Source organism: Boleophthalmus pectinirostris, unplaced genomic scaffold (genome assembly GCF_026225935.1).
Source record: "Boleophthalmus pectinirostris isolate CB_2022bp ecotype Guang Dong unplaced genomic scaffold, ASM2622593v1 HiC_scaffold_2, whole genome shotgun sequence".
In the NCBI taxonomy this organism is placed as follows: domain Eukaryota; kingdom Metazoa; phylum Chordata; class Actinopteri; order Gobiiformes; family Gobiidae; genus Boleophthalmus; species Boleophthalmus pectinirostris.
In genome coordinates, this window is record NW_026571152.1 from 25,779,437 (window position 1) to 25,797,833 (window position 18,397).

General features: G+C 37.5%; 1 protein-coding gene across 1 annotated transcript in view; it reads left to right on the forward strand.

Annotated features, from left to right (window-relative positions):
* The window catches only part of LOC110169490 (NT-3 growth factor receptor-like), a 75,112-nt gene that overhangs the window by 15,090 nt on the left and 41,625 nt on the right, over window positions 1-18,397 (forward strand). The window contains exons 3-7 of the mRNA XM_055155888.1: window positions 434-505; window positions 8,048-8,119; window positions 12,533-12,687; window positions 13,446-13,591; window positions 14,827-14,965. Of these exons, the coding sequence (XP_055011863.1) occupies window positions 434-505; window positions 8,048-8,119; window positions 12,533-12,687; window positions 13,446-13,591; window positions 14,827-14,965 (584 nt within the window). The remainder of the gene's footprint in view (window positions 1-433; window positions 506-8,047; window positions 8,120-12,532; window positions 12,688-13,445; window positions 13,592-14,826; window positions 14,966-18,397) is intronic.

The window sequence follows — 18,397 nt, forward strand, 5'->3', positions numbered from 1 at the left end:
ACATATCACAATATATTATAATAACTAAGAGTAAAAATATAAATGGTAATAATAAATTCTAAGTAACAAAAATAGCAAGAGGCTGGTGTCAGATTATGCATAATTATATGCATGTATGCGTCCAAGTAAAAATAAAATATAGAAACATAGTAATACAAATATATCTCAGCTGTATACAAGAAGTCATAAGGAGAAACTGTGCAAAAATGGTATAATGATTGACAGGACATTGGGTTATCTGTTACATAAGGGTGAGTTGTTGTACAGTTGTATGGAGTATGGTATAAATGTAGTCCTGTATCTCTCACTTGATTTACATAATGAAATTCTGAATTGTGATTTTTGGGGCAATTGCAGCCAAAAGTATTCTGAGAATCCATAAACTCCATTCACCTGTTATAGTGATGCTTCTGACCTTGTGTTTGTGCCGTAGAACCATCACAAGGAGCAACCTGCATTACCTTCAAGCTCGTGTCTTCTCCAAGAACCCTCAGCTGCGCTACATGTAAGTACTAGAATAAGGGAAGCATTACCACTCCATACATTAGACATTACATTGAGCAAATATACTATGTGAATAATATTACATATCATTTCTTCCCAAATCTAAAAGGTTTCAGGGGGAAATTCTGCATTCAAGCAAAAGGAATATCTCACTTTTCCTATCCAACAAACCTTCACACAGATCAACCGGGCATGCACGACTCTTTCCAGTGAAAATTAACCAGTAGCTTTTTTCTAGAACTGTCTTTTCACAAGTTACATAGCACCTTCACCTGTGGGATGACTAGTAAGGCTCACAAAACAATGTCTACTACTGGACCAAATGTTGTGGGTCAGGAGGTGAAGGGCATTTGTTAACACACCTGAAATACTGTGGGCGATGTTGCAGCAAATGACCCTCTGAGGCGTCTGTATGTGCATTGTGCCTTTGTGATCAGATTGATATTCTACACAGCTACAGTTGTCCTTGTGTTTAATGGGCTCAAGGTGAGGAGGCCTGCAAGAGCTGCAGGAATCAATCAAGAACAATATAATTTGTTTTGATGTTTATTTAAATTACTGAGATTGGTTTTGTTTTGTTTTGTAGCTCTGCTTTCAATTTCATTAAGATTTTAATCTTGAATATGGGGCCCAAATACCATTTCAGGAGTACACCTTGAGCCTCAGCCGAATTAATATTATACATTATTGATGTTTTGAAGAGGATTCTTACAAATAATCTGGGAGATTATACAGTATGAATATGATTCGGCCATAACTTGATGAAAAGCGCACTGAAAACTATTTAGAACTGATGAGCCCTGTGTCACATTCAAAGACCATATTTCTTTTTCTAATAGTTTTGAACTTTAAGGGTTCAGATTGTGGTCAGTCATTCTCTTAGATTTTCACCAGCATCCATCGACAATTAGAAATGTAGAGTCAATATAATGATCAGGTCTATGCTAACCGTGCATTTGGAGAAGTGTCTCCAAGGAGAACCGACCAACCAGGGTCTGAGCCGGCTCCACATGAGGGCGGCCATCTTGTTGCTGCTCCTGCTTCCTGAACAGCAGGAAGTGGGCAGATGGTGTTTGTTTCTCTCTTTGTACACTCTTGTGCTGCACAGTGTTGCTAGGAAACATTTTTCATTCACTCAAACAAGCAAGCGCCTGCAAATGTCTTTTTCAGGTCAGATTAACAAACACAGTTACACACACAGTGAATCAGGTTTAAATCCTCATGCTTACTGTTTTTTACAAATTGTTGATTTTTTAGGATAGCTCATTTTGTTTTGAGTAAGTCCAATTTAATTATATAAATATATACAGCTATGAGGGATGGAATGAGGCACATTTTCTATGAGAAAAGACCTGTCACAAATACGATTTTGATACTATTTTTAAATTGTGCCATTCAATTAATAATTTTTGCTTCACAATTTTTTTTATTTATTTAATGTTTGGTTTTGCTGTCATTGCAGCACTGCCTTTTGGTATTACAGCTTCTTAAGAAGAGTTACTCAGCAAAGTTAATCCAATGCAAAAATACAAGGGAATAAACTCTCACAAGATTTTTCTCATGTGTGTACAGTCTTGTGGCAATTTTGACTCGCAAGATCTTAAAGCACCAGATCTTATCCCTTCCTTACACAAAACTGTCAGGCTAGTTCAGTTCAAAAAGGCAAGACATTCTCGGATTACTTGGTCATAATGTTACGCCTGATTGGCTCAGTGGCGTTTCAGAAAAGTAATTTGACAGGCTTTGGCACCAACATGGATCTAATGTGCTCCTGTCTACAAAAGCATTTAGTCAGTGAGGGTCAAATCTCCATATGCCTGGCACACTTTCTCTGGACTTACTTCAGTGCAACATGGCCGTACATGATAAACGGTTTCTTCTGATGTTTTTTTCAAAGTGGCAGCAGTTGTTGAGAAGGACGGTGCGACGGCAGGTGAAGCCACACACTGACAGATGTAATTACTGACACTCCAGCTCCAGGCCCAGTCACAGAGCTCAGAATAGACAGGACTCATTCTGTTTGCGTGTGTCTGTGCCATTACTGATAATAGAACCACGCAGGGCTTAAAGGGGAGATAAAAATACTCATCAAAACTACCGTGGTGGTGGGAGGGATGTTGTTAGCTATGTATATGTCCAGCCCCAGCAAAGCACTCATCAGTACGATTTAGACGAGGTGATATTTAAAATCATGTTAGTACTTGTGGAGGTGGGAAAACATTTTGAAATATGTACAACAACAAAGTTTCTTTTGGGTCCTACATTATACACAGTGGATTCTTGTGAGCTCTAAACCATGTTACAATGTGATTACCTCCACATACATAACTAGAGCTGTGTTTTGCTTCATTTAGTTTGAGTAATGCTTTTTTATATGTCTGTTCACATCTCCAAAGCTCAAAATTCTCTGTTCCACCTTGTGATGTCATGTAGTGGTAGTTTTCCAGTTTAGAGCTATATTTAAACTTTTTTTCTGTGTAGAGATGGGCAATTCCAGAGCTGAAAGTATAGAAATGAATAATGTGACAGTGTATGGAGTTTAAAAACACAGTGGAGCACTTCCTGTATTACCCCATAATATCACAAAGTGAAATAGACTGTTGTCAGTTTGAGAGAATATGCAGGGTTTGTGTGTTAAACGTGTGAATGAAACAAAATGCAACTCTAGGTATGTTTTTGCTGAGAAAACAGCATTGTAACAAAGATCAGAAAACAGTGTAATTTAGGCCCTTTAAATTGTTTTACTGCTTTTGAATTAAAAGCACAAAGTGATCATAACTAATAAATTGCAAGTAATAAAAGAGCAAGGATTACGACATTGTACTTGATACTCCACTCAGTACTGCTATAAAAACTACAGCGAGGCAAAGCATTACTTATCGATATTTACTTCTCACTGACAATACCATCACTCCTTCTGATACTTTGCAGCCGATGTCCTCAACATTCCCTGGGGATGTGCCGCTAACTGAAAGCACTGCTCTGTTAGAAGCTCTGTTACTCAAGTTAGACCTAGGCTACGTTTATATGATGACAGTCTGAGCAGAAGACACAAAAGTGGCATCTTTTTATTCTGCATTTAGACGAGTGTTTTCAGGAGGAAATCTGCATGCATACTATGACGCAAAAGTGTGTGGAATTTGATTGGGTGTGCATGCCAGGTGGCTAGGTGGTGATGCTAGGTGGTGATGTATGTGACGTAAACGCGTACGCGACGTGAGCAGATCTGACTAGAGTTTTGCATCTTGGGCAGTGTAGACGGAAACGCTATGGCGGAGCGTATTCAACTTTTCCTCTCTGGAGGATGGTTTCAGGTTTTTGCGTTTTTTAGCCCCAAAAATGCTGTCTAAACAAAAGGCACTTCCGATAAAATATTTTGTCGTTTTTACCTGCAAGCATTCTTGTGATCTTTATTCTGACTTGGTCTGAGCTGACTTGGTTGGAGCTATAACAGGTGAGATGATTTGTACTGTGAAACAAGTTTCACACATAAAATTACTGTCACAAGCTAGATAGCAGTCACTCTCACCTTTTTTTGTTGAAAATCAAACTCCTAAACAGGACCATGTATTCATCACAGGCTCCTGAAAATGTGTTGTTTAAATCCATTACACTTTTTATATTGGTTTTAAGTTTTGCTAATGTGTAGATTATGTCACCATGGTAACTGTTGAACATTCCGCCAATAGAGACGAATGTAGAACACACACCGCAAAGTATCAATAGCTGTATTTGTTTATAGCTATTACTTAAAGAAAAATACCTAAAAGTACATAGACTTACAGTTACTTTTGTATTTGAGCGGCACTGGAGCAGACAGGTGTCAAGCACAGATGGTGTTTCGGCTTGGCGTCTTGCACAGGAAGTGAAAGATTTATTCAAGAGGCTCATTTGAATCTTCTTATGATGCATATATTTACATTGATTCCCACCATGATCTCTCTAAGCCCTGTTGGTACAAGCAGCAGACCACAGCAGTGACCAGTGACCGCCCAGATCAAACAGCAAGAGAAAAGAAATGATTTGAGAAATGCGTTCGGTCTTGTGGGTTTGTGCGCTGAGAGGAATACTGATGAAGTAGTCTATGAATAATAAAGACAGTTACATCACACCCTGCAGGAGTCAGCTTCAGATGAGCTGCAATCAGACAGACTCAAGCAAGACCAGGAAGCAGAGAAACAGTTGTACTCATCCATTCATGACAGCTCTGCACTGTATAATACTCAAACAACAAGGAGAGCTCATCCATAACAGACACACACACACACACTCACACATACACACACATTTGCACATGTTTGATTAGTCTGTCTACATCTCCAAAGCTTAAAATACGCTGTTCCACCTTGTGAAGTCATGTAGTGGTAGTTTTCAAGTTATAACCTTTTACCTTTTGCTGAGTAGAGATAGTCAATTCCAGGGCTAAAATTATCTAGTATCCAAATTATTCTAGTGAGTAATGAGTGGTGAATTAAGGATTAAGATTTTCATTTTCGTCATCAATGATATAAAATGGATTTAATGCATGACTGTGCAAGTCTCGGTAAATCAGTGTTGATAGAAATTAGGGTAACTAGACTAGACAGGATTTGTTTTCCTTTCAAAAGATATAATACTAGGCCAAGCTATTTTTAATTATTCATAGTTTTGACAACACTTAGGCCTGTCACATTAACAAACTTTGATGTGCTGCTGAAGTAAATATAGACGACAAATGAAAATATAAAAACTCCTTTCTGGCACTGATGCAATAACCCAAGAGCAGATTTAAACCACAAAAACTACTCTAAATCTACAGTATTGTTAAAAAAAACACACACACACAAGCTGCAATAAATAAACAGAATGAAACACTACTTAGTTTGCATCTATATTCAACCTTTTACAGATTAAATATTATCTTATAGTCAAAAAATAACCAAAATTCCCCACTAGAGCAAAGAAAATGTACACATGATAAATACTGACCTTCCAAAAAATTTGTTTCAGCTTTCACATATTGAACAATAAGTGGACATAGTGATATTGGTATTATTGTGACAGGCCAACAACAACAACAACAGTTCTAATTTCTTATCATTCTGAAACCCATGAATAAGAGAACAAGTCAACTTTCCCCAAAAAAAAAAGAACAATATTAATGGCGTTTTTGTTTATAGGCAAGGCAGTAGCCAGGAGGAGACAAAGGACTCTGTTGTTCCAGGCCCCGAAATTTTACAGCCCAGAACTGGACCCTTTTCTTATTAATTTATATTACAGGGGGCCATGTGAGGCTTCTTGCCCCATGCCCCCAAATTTCTGTAAATATGGCTAGTTCTAAAGATGCTTTGCTCAAAAAGTGTATTGCGCTCAAGTCTGGAGCAGGACTATTCCTTCACTCCTTAGTACAAACAGTATAATTTTGCCAGTATGATGATGCAATGGTGCAGTACCTGTGCTCTAGAGGACAGGAGGCCAATGGGACCCTGACTAATCTGAATGCCATTATTAGCATGACCCTTTTAGCCTGGCAGCACATTAACCATGGAGCTGTGTTAAACATGGCGACACGCTCACAGTGTGATGGAGCAGCTCTCATTAGGTTATAATTAAAGTCATTTCTTTGGCTTGGCGCTGATATCTGACAATCACCATGGAAACGCAGAGACAGCTTGACGAATGGGAGTGTGTATGGAGGATGGAGAGCCTGCTGTCTGCTCACATGTGACTGCTTTGGTTTTATCTACTCTGTTTCACATAGTCCAACTCAGAGATAGCCGTGGTTTGGAAAAGTCTTCGTAAAGTGAAAAATAGCTCATTACAGCTTCAAAAACTCTGTAAAGTTTCTGTCGGTCTCACACTAAACTTGATCACAACTTTCAGTGCCAGCTCCTGTTGAATTAAACACAACTGTGATACATCACCGGCTATATTTTTGTGAGTGAGACAAATGTGTTTGTATATTCTTGCCTCTATCTGAAGTTCTGGTAATAAGTAATATAATAATAAATTTCATTAAACGCATGAGTCTCTCACAGTTAGATAACACTTAGTATATAAATAAATATAGATGATAAACAATAATACTGAAAGTAATTTATGCCACTGACACAAAATCCTAAAGCAGGATTATTCCCCAAAACTTATTCTAAAGCTACAATATTGTTAACAAAATACATTGCTAAATAGATAAATAGAAGAATTAAACACTGTAGTTCTTAGTTTGCCTCTATATGTGGTTTAGTCAACCTTTTACGGCTTAAAGCGTAGCATAACGCCAAAAAATAACCAACTGTTTTCCAGTAATGCAAAGAAAATTTACAATCGATAAATACTGACCCAAAAAATGTTGTTTCAGCTTTTATTTATATATGAATGAGAAGTGTATGTATCTTAATTAGGGTGACAGGCCTAGGACTACCTGTGGTGTGGTTATACAAAAATAATCCACAGCAGCCTTAAAATTCTCTCTGACCATGGTATAAATTGCATTATTCCATACTGTCTTGCTGATGTGTATGCAGTGAAAAGTAGATGCATGTACCCCACACCAGCGACTCACACTTTCATATGGGCCTGTTTGCGTCCAGCCTGTGACCTCCATATGTTCATGAGTAATTTGCTGAGCGCTGATGGGAGAGAGTATAACAGAGGCGCCGTGTGCATGGTTTAAATGTGCATTATTGTAGCCAGGTTGACCTTTGTAAAGGACACATCTGCATGTTCACAGGCATGGACACATCCATACTAATGTGTTTTCATTTAAAAACAGAGGCAGCCCAAACGGAAATAATCTCCACTCTCATTAATGTGGAACAAAAGAGCTACACTTTGTTATTTACACCTGGGCCTGAAATACCTGTGTTTTGTCTCCAACGTGTGGAAATACTAAATATAGTATAGTATAGTATAGTATAGTATAGTATAGTATATATATACTACATATCTTAGTTAACAAAAATTTGCCTACTGTTGAGCTGTTTAACTTCATCCAAGAGCGTTGAAGCAGACTACATGCGCAGTATAATGAAAGCGATTTAGGCTGAAACAAATCTTCTTTGGGACATTAATAAAAATGACACAACAAAGATTACAACAACAAAAAAGAAGTACAACAAAAAGAACTACATTGCAATCATTTTCATTGACACAAGATAAATATCTGTTGTAAAATGTTCAGCTGTGTTCACTTTTCATGTGAAATCCAAATTCTGATTTTACACTGTAAAACTATAATGAAGCTGCCTGGATTCAGCTCCCCTCCAAGGCTTCACGTTGTCATGGAAACACACATGTGTGTTTGTGAGACTCACATCTACGGGAAAACTGAGTCATATCTGACCAGGACAATTATGAAGGAACTGTGAAGCAATGCATACTGTAGTTTTCATCATTTCTCTCATCTCCCCACAGTGTTAAAATAACTTTCTACTCATATTAATTGGCTAATAGATCAAAAGTGGTCATTTTGAACACTTACTGAACTGGAGATATCTGGTTCAGTATTTAAAGATACACTAATCATATATTTCTTGACTGTATTCTCATGTTTTTCTTTCCTCAGAAACTTGTCGAAGAACCCCATGTTGACCACACTGTCCTGGCAGGTCTTTGATCAGCTGCAGCTTTTTGAACTGTAAGTAAGTTCTCCATAACCCATCTGGAGACCCTTGAGTACATTGTATTTAATATGATATATAATATAATAATAATCTTAAATGCTGTAAAGAAATCTGTAACTTTATCTGTGCAAGGTTAAGATTTCTCTTAATGGCCACCTTATGTTGTTAGGTAACAGACTTCATGTGTTTTTGGCTGTGTACTTTTCATTAACTTTCATGCCATACAATTTAGGCTGGAGAGATAAAATGATATATTAAAAGCAGCAATCAACATCTTTGATTTTACCACTTAAATGGAATACATCAAAGAGTTGCCATTGTTTGTAGAGTAGGCTATATAGACTTTTCAAGGTCTAAATATGCTTGAAAAGTACCTGTCTCTTGCCCAATTTATGGTGGAACTAAACACAAAATCAACTTTTTTCACTAATAAACTGTGTATATGGTGTTTTAAAAGCATTGTCTACTGTTAGTATGGCATTTTTGGAAATTTTTGTGCAAACAGGTATACATAAGCAGCAAATACGTACTAAAATGAGTATGTGCTGTCTCTAGTGGCCACTGCAATTTTAAGTGTTGGGTGACATCATGCAAGACTGCCCTGACTACTAAACTGTGTATATGGAGTTATAATAGCACTTTTTTGGTGAATTTTGGTAGGTAAATTTGCAGCTTTGTGGTCAAAATCTAAGTTTATGCTACTTGTAGTTTTCGCTGCAATTTCCAGTTGTTGGTGACATCACAAAAGACTGCCCTGTTTACAACCCAATGTTTCAGATTCCAAACACCTGACTGCAGGGGGCGGAATTTGACGTACCTGTTTGACCAATTGTACTGTTCCTCATATGTCTAGACCACGGCCCTCCTCCTCTCTCTCTCTTCTTTAGACCACTGGCACTGTCCAGTTTAGCAGCTCTATTTAAATGTGGTTGTTGGCAGAGTTTAGGTGAAGATATTGGTGCGGGAACGTGTGCAATTGTGGTCAGGATATGTGATTGACAGCTTTCAGAAGGGGACCACGACAAGAATGCTGTTGGAGTATGTAAGAGCAGGCATAGCTGTTCATTAGGCATACAGAAAAAAATGCTGTTGTGATGAATATATATATATATATTTTTTAATATATATAATCCTTTTAGTTAAATGTGTTGACTTTTTAATATTCATTTGTGAGTGAATAGTAAGCATGATCACTCAACTATATTCATTTTATGTGGATTATTTGGACGGCCATAACTCCCAGCCCAGACAGCGCCCCCTGTTGCATTTATTAATGAGGTCCGTACCCTTGCAGAAACTATGCAGCTGTACAGTGTGATTATTAACATCTGAGCAAGGTGCAATTTGTCACACACTTTCTTCTTCGCTCCTTCTCCGACACACCCGCCGTGAAGTGTGAACCTAGTGTTTTATTATAATTCTGTTAGACTTAAATTAGATTTTTTCTTTTTTTGCCAGACGAAATTATTTTCTTGATATAAAGGTAGATTTCCATGGTATTATTTTGGCTTTACAGCTTGATATTACTTGTGTTTGAGTCCTGTGGGTTTTTCCTTCTGCAGACAAATCCAGTTTGTTCTATTTATCAAACTTGAGGTGGGAGGACTAATAATGCGCCTATTGATCTGGGAGCTTGCCGTATCCGTGTTTATGACCAGTGCACTCATACACAGTGTAGGCTGTAGGAAGCATTCATCACAATATGCCCCAAGGTGCTACACACATGTACTGTTCTGTAAATACCAAACAGCCATTTTTGCACATGTTGTGGACAGCTGCGATCACCAACAAGCAAAAAAAACAAGTACTAGCTACTAACTGGAAGTAACCAAAATAAAATAAGATCTGTTGACTCTTGGTAACCTGATTGAAGAGCATATTATGGAGTGTGCATTTTAGTTGAATTTGCCCTGAAAGAAAAGTCTTCGGATTAAGAAGAAAAAGAAAAAAAAAAGCACATTTGTGAAATTAAAATGAAAAAGTTGTTTGATCCGTTATTTCCATGGATGATTTTCACAATATTACTACAAGCAACTCCTAGAACTCAGATGCTTTATTTTACATATTAAAGATCCTATATTACTGAAATTTTACTCTTGTGAGCTTTAAATCATGTTAGAACATTGTTACTTTTGTTACTTTTGTTTCAGTCTTACATGTTTGTAATCCTTTATTATTAGTCTCTCTACATCTCCAAACTCAAACAATGCTCGGTTCTACCCTGTGATGTTATGAAGCGGTAGTTTTCAAGTTAACAGCTAACTTTGACATTTTATTCAGTAGAGATTTCTGTTCTAGAGATGAAATCATCCAAATGATTCTAGAGAAGGTGTATGGAGTGTTTTCTGACTTCTTCTCTCACCGTTAGAGAGAAGAACTCATCCAAAATATGCAGGGTTTGTGTGTTGAACATGCGTAAATGAAACAAAACACAACTCCAGGTATTTTTTTTAATGAGGAAACAACATTATAGCATAGATCAGAAAATAGCATAACATGGGCCCTTTAAATCCTATGTAATAAGTTTGTTTTTAGGGCAGAGAATGTGTAATAGGATTGGGAATTAGGTTGAGCTTTGTATTGTATTCTGTGACCACATCTATGTGCCCAGTATATTCTGTACCAGTGTGGGCTGATGTATACTGTGTTCCCCTGAGTATATAGTCATCTTCAGTCCGGCCATGCATCACCGTCCTCCTGTCAACAACACGATCATCTTCACATATGAAACCTCTTGTTTGGTGGCAGTAAGAATAATGCAGCTCCTTCCTCGTCCTTCACTTCTCTATAATTCTCAGTGTCACAAACATGTCCACAGCTGCGGATAGTGACATGAGAGGGTCCAGCGGTGGAGATGGCTGTCAGGATGATGGGTGGGACCCCCAAAGCAGAGACACTCGAGAGGAGGCGCTGCTGTGTGCGTATATATCAGCCCAGGACAAAGGCCGTAAATACAACAGTAGTCTATGGAGTAAATGTAGCCATGTTAGCACCGCTGGTAGTTAGGGCTGGATTTATGGGAGTGCTCTGTACCCATGATGTACTGTGGATTATGTTATCCACAAAACCTGAATGGACCTGACTGTGTCATGAAGTTACTGCTCTGCTGCAAATGGTTGTACTTTGTGTGTCGATTTCTATTTTTGATGATCAAATTGAAACTGAAGCTACAATTCGAAGGTCGGAGGATCGATTCCTGCTCAAAATAAACTCTGTTATTGTGTCCTTAAGCAAGACACTTCACCCATCTTGCTCAGTATGAATGTGTAAAATACAATACAAGGGTGAGGCATTGTTTTTAGTAAATTACTTTTGTTCAGCTTTAACATTGTAGCCAGGCTGGCACCACCTAGTGCCTCTGCTCAATTTAATTTCTCTCCAGCGACTAGGTCAAGAATTGTAATACACTAGATGGTTTGCAAGAATCCTGGAAGTGCCAATCAGCAAAGTGTCATACATTCTGTGTTAGCAACTATTCCCTAGATCGAGGATTTAAAGCCAGAACAAAGAGAATATTTGGTGAATTTTATCTAGGGGAAAGATGTTATTGCCCTTCTTTCTACGGGATTTGGGAAAAGCTTAATATACCAGTGTGCCCCGTTAGCGGTGCATTACATACAGCACATCACGACCAAATAGCAGCGATTGGTTAGATAAAAAAAAGTACCAGCCTACCGTTGAGTGGTCAGACGGTTTCCTCCAAGTGAAAGTAGCTGATGAATCAGGCTAGTAACATTGTTCAAATGGAAATTAAAATGTTGTTCATCATTGTCTTTCTAGGTAGCCATTTTATGGGGGCCATTTTGGGACAAAAGTCTGACATAGTCTAGTTATCAGATTTGTTTTAAGCATAGCCTCTTGAAATGCCCAATCTTTAGCTCCACAGATAATCTTGGAAGTTAAAATGAATAGATTTGGTTTAGACCAGGGCCGTAAGTCATGAGGCAGTTAAAAAAGGAAGTCCAACACCTCAGCTCAGTTTTTACACTGTGTTATATGTGGGTGTCTGGTCAAAGGGGATTTAGTGTCTACTTCACACAGGCAATAACTGCTTTAAAATACACAAATAATAGATGTGTAATGAGGCAAAAACAGAGAGATTAACAAATGACAGATATAACTACTACATTATACAGATAACATGATACATTGATTGATTGTCATGTAAAATATTAACTCTGAGCCTATCGTCCAAGCCTGTGCAGCCTGATCCACAAGTTTCAGTCTTTTGGTAGGAGAAATGTGTATTCATTACTTGTACTGAATTGCAGAGTGGTCCATGTCATTCAAAGCAAAGATGAAAACAGCACAACATCAGGTCCTGATCACTGAGCGCCTTGCCTGCGTAATGAATTGTGTTGTCATTTTGATGAGTCTAAACCTGCAGATGTCAATGTTGAACTAATCGAATCACTCGTTGTCTGCAGGCATTTGGAGGACGTGGTGTTTGAATGTGGCTGTGGCATCCGGTGGCTGCAGCTATGGCAACAGAGAGGGGAGGCGGGGCTGGGCAGTCAGGAGCTGTACTGTGAAAACGACTATGGGAAAATGCTACTGCAGGACATGAACATCAGCGGGTGTGGTGAGTTCATACATAAAGCTCATGTGGGGCGGGCTTTTAGTCTATTTCAGGGTTAGTGAGGATATTATGGCCAATGTAGAGAGGCAATAAAGATGATAGTTTTGTTTCTTGTTTTTCTTTTGTAAACTGACCTTTATAATCTATCTACAAGAGATCACAAACCAAAGTTTTATCTGTTCCCAGTTCCATAACGAAAGAAAAGCCCCGCATCAAAGCTATGAAGAATATGATACTTATCTCTTCACAGATAGATTCACACTGATACTGATCTTAAAGGTACACTATGTAACTTTTTGCTTGAGGGTCTGTCACCAGCTTGTATGTATGGATATGTCATTGCTTTGCCTAGAAAGTTCCACAGTATGACATTAAACAACGCTACCTTACATTTATTCAATTACAGGTGGTTTTATAGCTCAAAAATTCTGACTGGGAGTGGGGTCACCTCTTCACAGACCTGACGTGTAACTTGGTCTGGTTTGGTCTCCATGAAGATAAAAAGGTTTAATACCATACTGTGAAATATTCCAGACAAAGCAATAACATTTCCATGAAGGAAAGTGTACCCTCCACCAGAAATGTTACACAATGCACCTTTAAAGTATACAATAATAATACAGAAATGTAGCATTTGTTGTTTGTTTTAATGTCATATTCTACTTTTTAAAGTAGTAAATGTCAAATACTATCCTTGTTTACACCCTTTTTGAAATACATTGTCATCATTTGTATCTGACCTGATCTCGTCTCATCCACAGAGCTGCCAGACATCAGTGTGAGCCACAGTAACCTGACTGTGGTGGAGGGCGACCGTGTCATTGCCACCTGTAATGGGACAGGTTCTCCATTACCTGAGGTGGACTGGCCTGTGCATGGACTTAAGTCGATCATCGGCGCACAAGAGGTACCCCCACACCCTCTCTGCACTGGGCGCTGTGGCTAGTTCATACATTATTTATACATGTGTCTGTTTGCATCAATCATCAAAAGGCTGGTACACTCAAACTAGCCTGCATATCGTGTTAGACTGTGTGATAGTGCTGATTCTAATTCAATTAAAGCCTTGTGGACACTATTTACAGCAACTCCTTAAAGAGCCCATATTACACTATTTTTTATTTATTTTATAATGCTGTTTCCTCATCACAAACATACCTGAGGTTGTGTTTTGTTTCAATCTCACACACATCTTCCATATTTAGGTTTTTCTCTCAAACTGAAAACACCCTGTTCCACTTTGACACTTTGCACATCTTGTTCCACCTTTTAAAAGCAAAAAAATCCACAGAGAGCAATCTAAGTGCAGTTAAAAACTATTAGTTTAGAGTATTCATATAATTGAGGACATACAAATCCATTCAAAAAAGGGGAACTTTAATATACAGGTGACAGGAAGTCAAAAAACTGTTTGGCTCCACTCAACTCCCATGGTGCACCTGTACTTGCCTTAAATAAGGAGCCATAGACCACAAAATAATACAAAAAAAACATTCCTTAAGAAAACTTAATTAACATTAGCAGTAATTAATTGAAAGAAAAAATTTAAATTGATTTTTTAGCAATTAATCAACAAATAATCATGTTAACCATAAAGAATTACCAAAATACCAAAAATCATGCATTTTAAGTAAATAATAAATGAAACAAAATAAGAATAGTTATCTCAGAAATGAAACAAATGAAATGAAAAAAATAAAATGGGTTTAGGCTCCCACACATATCAAGTTTTCGAGATGGTTACTCAAACATGTGTAAATGAAACAAAACACAACTCCAGGTATGTTTTAGAGGAGGTAACGACATTATGACATGGCTTAAAGCTCACAAGAGTCAATTGTGTGTTAATATAGGATCTTTAAATTAAGCTCAGCATGGATCACAAGTAGACTGTTGCTGTGTGTAAATCACGAGAAGCAGCATTTTCCAATTCAACATTTTGCTTTGGTGTTGTTTAAAGTACATTATGATACGTTATGTTCTAGATGCAGAACAAAACACAGCATATATCAGTCAAACCTAAAAGAAAAAGATGCAAGATTATAAAAGAAAACAAAGTTGCGATTGCTGTGAAGGACTGTTTTACCTGACGAGTGCTGTGCTCCTATTGTGTGTGTGAACGCGTGCTATTTGTCTCTGAAGGCCACGTTTTATGAGAACACTCACTCGATCAACATCACTCTGGTGAATGTGAGTCGAGATGACAACAACTTCTTATTGACCTGCATCGCCACTAACATCGTGGGAATGACCAATGCCTCAGTCCAGCTCACTGTGCACTGTGAGTAAACGCATCAGTTATTATGACAACAGTTACATTGGAATATGTTTAGAAGGTTGTTTATATTAGTCTTCCTTTGACAACTGATTTAATTTTAATACCAAAATGTACCCTTACATTACTTTGAGAGGGTAGTACATGAGCTCAGCAGTGAAGTGAAGTGAATTTTCCCTTCATTTTTTGCATAGACTCCTTCAAGAGGTTTTTAATTACTCTCTGGGCCCAATTAACTATTGTTTTATTATTTCTCAAACCCAACCCTATATTTACACGTGACCATATTTGTTCTATATAGATGCTGACCATGGGTGGTTTGAGGGTTCAAAGGTATACAATTTATAAAATAGATTGGATCCTGATGCCTGGACCTGGTTTAGTTTATAAAATGACAAACATATATCTGGAAATGTAGTCACTGTTTTAACATTGTTTTTGTGATGAGTGCGCTTCATGTTTTGGTTATGTCAGCCAACAGATTGGATTGATGATATAATAATGACAATATATAATAGTCAGCAAAATGAACACAGGCTCACATTTGGTTGTGAATTAGGTTTTATATAAATAAGTTCAATGTTTTGTCTGTTTTCAACCCTAAAACGTACATCCCAATCCAATTGAATATATATATGCGTGTTATACAAAATAAACTCAGAAATACTTTTCCCCTGGAGATAATTATGACAAGCAGAGTACATGACAAGATGCAGACCTAAAGCATCTGTTTTCAGACTGAACACAAACCACACTGCAGCATGACTCATCTGACCCCAGGCCTGAATAAAAGATGCTATTTTTACATTGAAAGTGGCATGTTGGCAGACAGGTTAGCGCTCCCCCATCACAAAAGACCATCATTGGTTTCTCTTTTTGTGAATTTAGCCTTGATTTAATGTTTGTGCCAATGGCTGTGTGTGATTCTTGCTATTACACTCAAACTAAAACTAAGGAAAGAAGACGGTGTATTCCTTCGTTCTGGGAGTGATTCAGCGTAGAGAAGAGTTCATCGGTGGTCATCTGGACATTTTGCGATCAAGACTTTTCATCTCCCATCCAGAAGCCATTTTCAATTGATGGCTTGAATCATTGGGAATTTATACTAATCTGAGGGTTGGATATACTAGTAGTTACTCAGAGTAGGATAAAATTCCCAGTGCCTCAAGCCAGCTCCATCAATTGAAAATGGCTTCTGGATGGGAGCTGGAAAATCATGATCACAAAAGTCCAGATGACCACCGATGAACCCTTCTCTATACTTAGTAAAGAACAGTTTGTCACTACCCATGAATCTTACAGGTATCCTAATATGCGCAGTAGACACAATATTTATGTTTCATTTCTGTTTTTAATATGTACTAAACAAGTTTTACTATTAAAAGTACTCCTGCCAGTTTAATGGGACAGTAGCAATTCAGTTGTATTATTAATCTGTTACCATTACCAAGTCAAGTTGTTTAAACACAACTAATACAGGCTAATGAAAAGCAAGTTTTATGGCTCTATAGATTATACCCCGCATAAGAGCAGCTCTGAGCATTACATTTCAGATACAAAAGGGCCAATAGAGAAACAAGTTCATATTTATAGGAGCTGAATTTGTTACACATGACAAGGCCTGTCACTATAACTACTGTACTGACTTATCGTTCAATATATGACAGATGGAACATTATATTTTGGGGTCAATATTTATCAGGGGTACTTTTTCTTAGCACTAGTCGGGAACTTTCTGTTATTGTTCCTGTTAGATTTGAGCTGTGGAGGGCTGAATAAATAACTTCTATGACCCATCATAGATAAAAACTAAAGAAAGTGTTTCAGTTTGTAATTTATTTATATATATTCTAAATGTAGACCTGTTACTATAATAAATTTTAATGTGTGAAAAATTATAGAAAATATAGATGATAAACGATAATACCAAAACTAATTTATACCACTAACACAATAATCCTAAATCATGATTACCTCAATAACCTACAATATTATATCATAAGTTGTAAAAGATAAATAGCAGAATTAAACACTTCAATACACTTTTAGCAGCCAAAACCTCCTTGTCAAAGCCTGATCTCATCAGAAGCTAAACTGTGCCTGGTTAGTACTTGGATGGGAGACAGCTGGGAAAATTAGGTGCCAGTGGCAAAAACTGTTGTTGTATCCTTAGGTAAGCCACTTCACCCAGATTGCCTAGTTTGAAAGTGGTGTTAGTGTGAGTTTTGGTGGTGGTCGAAGTGACTGATGGTGCAGTTTGGGAGCCTTGTTTCCATCAGGTCTGCCCAAAGGCAACTGTGGCTACAGTAGTAGCAGGCCATTTAGTATGGAATTAATGAATAATGCACCAAAATTGTAAAATCACTTTGAGTGCCTGGAAAAGTGCTAGACTAATGCATTATTATTACTGAGTTTGCATCTGTAATGAGTCATAGAATTTATTTAGTCAGCCTTTTACAGCTTAAATCTTATCTTATAGCCAAAAATCTACCTAAAATAGTGCAAAGCAAATGTACGCACAATCAATACTGACCCACAAATATTGTTCCAGCTTTCATATACAGTATTCATATATATTATATATAAGTCAATATAGTAATTATGGTGACAGGCTTGTTGGTATGAAGTCTCTGCCATTGCCTTTCATGGTCTGTTTGTGCATTTCCACTGGGGTTGTTCCTAATGAAGATGAGGCATCTTTGCCTGGTAGACATGAAGCCATAAACGAGGTGCTATTGGGTCAGTGAGCGTGACGGGTGGGCTCTTAGACAAACTTGATCTATGTGTGTACTAAAAATGCCTGTTAAATGAGTGACCCATTAAATGAGGCGTGCTGTAGTATTTACAGATTATCATAAAACAAGGTGATGTGTTTGAACAGATGCTGCAGTGCTATTAAACAGGCCGAGAGTGGGTACACGAGATGGGTGCTTCATGTTATATTAATGTGCAAATAAGTTTTTTTTAGACATTATACATATAAATAACCACATTTTAGACTTGTACAACATGGGGTAGTTTTACGATGCAATTAATAGCAGTATATTGCAAGTAATGAATGAGATGTAGGTATTTGAAACAGTTTGTAGAGTAATACACTGCAGTTACAAAGTCAGAAGATAGTTTTGAGAATGCACAGTCCAAGTTAGGGATTCACTAATCTAGCTTTTTCAATTCCAATACGTATACTTTTCCTTTTGATATCGATCGAGAACTGATATTAATCAATACTAGTGTGGGAGCTAAAAAAGGCATTTTATTTCCATCTGAGCACAGATAACTCAATACAAAATTGATTCAATTATATTATTCATCCAGCAAGTAACAGCTGAACATTTTTGCCTGAATAAAAGTTCAAACATTATGAAGCTTTCTACGCCAACATTTGCCAATAAATAGTCTCATTACATACAATTAATCGCCCAACCACGATATCAG